The 5027-nt window shown below is 45.2% G+C and overlaps 1 protein-coding gene across 1 annotated transcript in view; it reads right to left on the bottom strand.

Moving 5' to 3' along the window:
* Positions 1-1873: 1873 nt before the first annotated feature.
* The window catches only part of LOC106807316, a gene marked incomplete at both ends in the record, with an annotated part of 4743 nt that continues 1589 nt past the window's right edge, over positions 1874-5027 (bottom strand). Inside the window, 1 exon segment of the mRNA XM_014809626.1 lies at positions 1874-2178. Coding sequence (XP_014665112.1) covers positions 1874-2178 — 305 coding nt within the window.

Below are 5027 nucleotides of genomic sequence, written 5' to 3'. Positions count from 1 at the left end.
CCGGGGCCGATGTTCAGGGTGAATGCAGGAAGGAGATGATACAAATATTTCATCTCCGCAGCATCAACACGCGCTGACCGCAATATAACCGCAATAACAACGATGCACACACAACAGTGGCATTCACGTGCTGTGAGGTCTGATATCGTATGAGTGCGCTAGCATCCCTTGATGTACACATGCACGCCAAGATGCGCACGTAGGCAGGCGCCCAGGCCTTATTAACGCCGCATGCGTCTTGTAGAGACCATAGAGATGAACATCCATTACTTACACCCACATCGAATAACCGCGGAATATGTAAAAAAAAAAATCAGGAAACTATACGAATTAATATGATAGCAGAGGGGGGCCCAGGGGGAGGGAGGCGGAAGGGAGCGCGTACAAATGCACACCAGTACAGCAATAATAAAATATCCTTCCTCCCTCGATGTGTGGTAAGCAGTGCATCTTGATGATACGTGACACACCGCACTACGCTCACGCACAACGTCACACGGGCCCAGCGCAACACGCACACACGCACACATGCACACATGCCACATATGCACACTAGCATGTACACGCAGATGCGCACACACATGGCACACAGTGCCACGGCATGTAAGTCCGCACACGCACATGTGTACACAGTAATGCACACGCATGTAACATCGCAGATGCACACGCTACACGCATGTACCACGCATGTACACAGCAGATGCACACATACACACATGCACACGCATGCACACGCAGATGCACACATACACACACATGCACACGCATGCACACGCAGATGCACACCATACACACACATACAACACACTCACGACGCATGCAACGCATGCACACGCAGATGCCACACATACACACGCAGATGCCACTACACGCATGCACACGCAGATGCACACATACACGCATGCACACGCAGATGCACACATACACGCATGCACACGCAGATGCACACACATATATGCAAACGCACACGCACAAGCACCTGATTACATAGATACTGCTTGCTAGTTATATATTGCTGGCTTGTTGTTATGATATCTCACAAGAATTCTATGATCCTCTATTATCTAGTATAATCTGCTATAGCTAAAGCTAAAAATAATAAACAAACTGCGACAAGTGTGCCACTATCTGCTATTTGCAAGTTGTATACTCTGCTATTTGTGTTTCAGTCACCCAGATGTTGTTTTTCATCAACCCGGTGTGGTGCAGTCACTTTTATAGAATGAACACCTGCCTATAAAAGCCAATTTTAGCATTTCCTTGTGTAACCCTGGTATACAGATTTGACTGTATACGGTTAGAAAACTAAAATTTAGTACACTCACTTATAATACCTTAAGACTAACTATGATTTTGTCACAATGACCATGAATGGAGTGTATTTAGCTACATAAGTCAATTATTGACCCGTATATAGCATAAGTGTGTGATCGAAGACGTTAACACCTACCAGTCATCCCATAGTTTAAAGACCATCTAGTGAGGCTGTCTTCCCGTTAAATATGCTTGAATAATTTTTCATGATTAAAAGAAACGTTTCACCACAGTTAAACAGAAAGGCCGATGTCACGTGTGTTGCTCGTGTTTGTGAGTGTGTATACAGTCAGACGAATACCTGGAGGTAGATACGTTAAGGAAGTTGTAATGCAAAGTAGGGTGAGATGGTATGGGCATGTGGTTAGGAAGAGAGATGAGGAGCAAACGAAGAAAGCATGGCAGGAGGCGGTGAGAGGAGGAAGGACGAGAGAACGACAGAGAATTAGATGGAGGGATGGAGTGGAGGCGGAGATGAGAAGGTTGGGAGTAACGGAGGAGAATACGGCCGATCGAGGAAGGCAGAGAAGAATCCTCAACAGGGAAGTCAGCCCCTAACTGACGTCTCAGCATGGACCATCCGCGAGAGACTACGACAAAGAAGAAGAAGAAGAAGAATACAGTTAGGCGCGTAGCTCCTGCACCCGGGTCGTACTCACCGGCTAGTATCCCCGGCGCCAACAGACTGGACGTCTGCACGATCTGCCGCTCGTCTGTCTGACCGCCCGAGTCGCCGCGCGATGGCGGCCTCGTCGTCACGACAACGTCGTCAAACCGATCCTCCTGCCGCGGGGTCGCGGGCCGCTGCGATGATGGCATCGATGACTCATCAGGGATTGCGTTCTCTCGCTGATCTGGCTTCACCTGAGAAAGACAGACGACACTCTAGTTCATAGAAAACCTTGTCATTGCTATAGAAAGTGTCATAGTTATGCTTTCATTTTTAAGGGGCGCGATCGCGCTCGCGCTCCACCGCGCACCAGAAATTGTGCCATGGTGCGCGCATCATCGCGCCTCATAAAAGTGGTTGTATATATATATATCCTACCGTCCTAGAAATCGTCTCTGTTAAAGGAAATCCATGTAAAATTATCTCGTTATTAGCTTTGCTCATTTCTCACTATTTCTGAACGCACAAAAAACATTCAGCGATTGATCGCGCGTAACCGACTCGATGCATGCTAAGGTCGCTCATGCACAGGACACGGTTTGTTCAACGTATCTCGATTAAGTATAATTCTAATACGCTATAATTTATTATTTGAAGTTTATTCCCGACGGAATTGTCAAACAGAATTGTTCAAGGCATGTGCTATTAACGTTAAGTAGGGAATTTATTGAATATGCATGTAGTATCTTCATGTTCTATAAAATATTTTACACTTGCATAGGTCTACTGTCACCGTTTCTCAGTACACACGTGTTTTTAAGAAAACAAAACTCGTAGGCCACGAAGTTAAATAGAAAGATTTATACAGATTTATTTAATTATAGCTATTTTCACGTGGAAATGTTGCAGACAGTACAAAACTGGCAGTAGTAGTACACAGCAATGCTAAAACACTTGGTAAACGCACACATGCTGTCTTTACCAGAGAGAAGAAACTATTTTGTTCTCCGGGGGTGGATGGTGGTTCAGGATACACATCCATCCCGGCACGACAATCAGATATGGTGGCATATAATATAGTATTTCACATATAATACATGATATATATAACATATATTATAGCTTAAAATATTATCATTATAGTATAGGGTACGCTACAATGTTACCTGTGGCGCCATCTATTAGTAAACCCAGCCATTAGTTGGCTATGTTTCCCACTCCAACCCTCCCTTCCTCTTCCTCGCTCTAATCATCACAACCATCGTACGGCTGCCCTGGTACCATACATTACGAACACCTCCTTCCTCCTAAAATTAAGTTAAAAAGACGAATTCTGTACATCTAAAAATATGGTCGCTAAACTACAATACTCGTGTATAAAATAAAATAAAATCAGACTGAGAGCTCGAAGCCCGTCCTTACCGTCCTCAACACCGCGCCGGCCTCTCCCCTACCCCTCTCCCACATGCGCGGCCCACCTCCTGCCAACACCCTCCCTCCACACACGGGTGCTATACGGCGGCAGTGGCAGTATAAAGAGGAGAAATTGCTATTTATTAACACTTAATTAACCTAACGACGTAATTCATTTAAAGTACGCAATTAACAGTAATTAGCAATTAGACGGATTATCGGTGTACCACCGAACATGAAATATACGTCTCCACACTCGTCCGCTCTACTCACTGACCTATATATATAAGCCGTTACATATATATGCCGATGCGGGAGGGTACCTGCACGATTCCCTACTATTCCCGCCTGTAGATGGCGCTAGGAGCGCACAACCGCACAATCACTAACAGCCGCTCATCATAGCGTACAAAAGCATTATAAATAACAACCTAGATGTGACGGCGTTGCTAACGTAAAGACGCACATGACGTCGGCCCCCATCCCATCACGCTGATATCATACATATGATCGTTTCCACGGGACGCGACATGGTATGGCACGACACAACATGACACAATATATAACTACATTGATGGTATAGTGCAGCACATCATGGCATGGCAATGGTAAGACACAACATGACATGCTATGACATATCAGTCCATGACTGTGATGGGATACAGCATAACCCCAGTGGTGGCAGGCTACAGCACATAGTTCCATGACAATGATGAGTCACAACAAGACATGATAATTATGACATGATGTAATAGAGCATGGTATAACTGCTGTGATATAATACGACACATCGGGTCATGGCCGTGACAAGACAAAACATGACATGAAACAGCACGACACAACCACTGTGGCATAATTACATATCATGCAATGACCATAATAAGACAGCACACATGATTTGACATAACACAACATGACCATAACATGACCACATAGTAGTGACATGCCATGACAAATCAGTCGATGACTGTGATGGGATACACTACGATACAGCACAACCACGGTGGTGGCAGGCCACGACACATCATGCCATGACAATGATGGAATACATGATACGACACAAGTTGATTTCACGAGACAAGACGTTACAAACTGTCAATACGAATGACATGACGTGTCAGGCCATGACCTTACGGAAGCCTCCGGCACGAGATGAAAATACTAGACCATGATAGCAACCACGCCACATTACAGCTTCTTCTTCTTGAACGCTGAACTACCAAGCACAACCACATTACCTGCCCTCAGCCGGGCGATTCTCTCTGTGGTGGTAAAATACACGTACAGACACCGCATTCATTGCTAGCTACACCACCTGGTGGCAGACACGAAATTTTCTCGCCATGCCCCAACTTGCACAATCCGCAACCAACGTGGTTGGGAGAAGCAGCATTAAGCGGTAGCGGAAATGACGCCCACATGGGCATACGTTCTGCAGACACATAGCCGTGGCAGCTGGTGGTGGTGCGATGCGCATCATTCTACATGTACAAGAACTATATTACAAATGCCATTCGAACGATGTAACAACCAGGCCCAGCATGACACTGAGCGACACTAACCTACAGTTGATGGTGCGTGTCACGCAAGTGTGTGTTTATACATACATACATACATACACAAACACACACACACGCACATATATAGATATATAGATATATACATAATATATATATATATATATATAGCA

The sequence above is a fragment of the Priapulus caudatus genome, unplaced genomic scaffold (assembly GCF_000485595.1).
Source record: "Priapulus caudatus unplaced genomic scaffold, Priapulus_caudatus-5.0.1 Scaffold207, whole genome shotgun sequence".
In the NCBI taxonomy this organism is placed as follows: Eukaryota; Metazoa; Priapulida; class Priapulimorpha; order Priapulimorphida; family Priapulidae; genus Priapulus; species Priapulus caudatus.
This window is presented reverse-complemented; position numbering and strand designations above follow the sequence as displayed.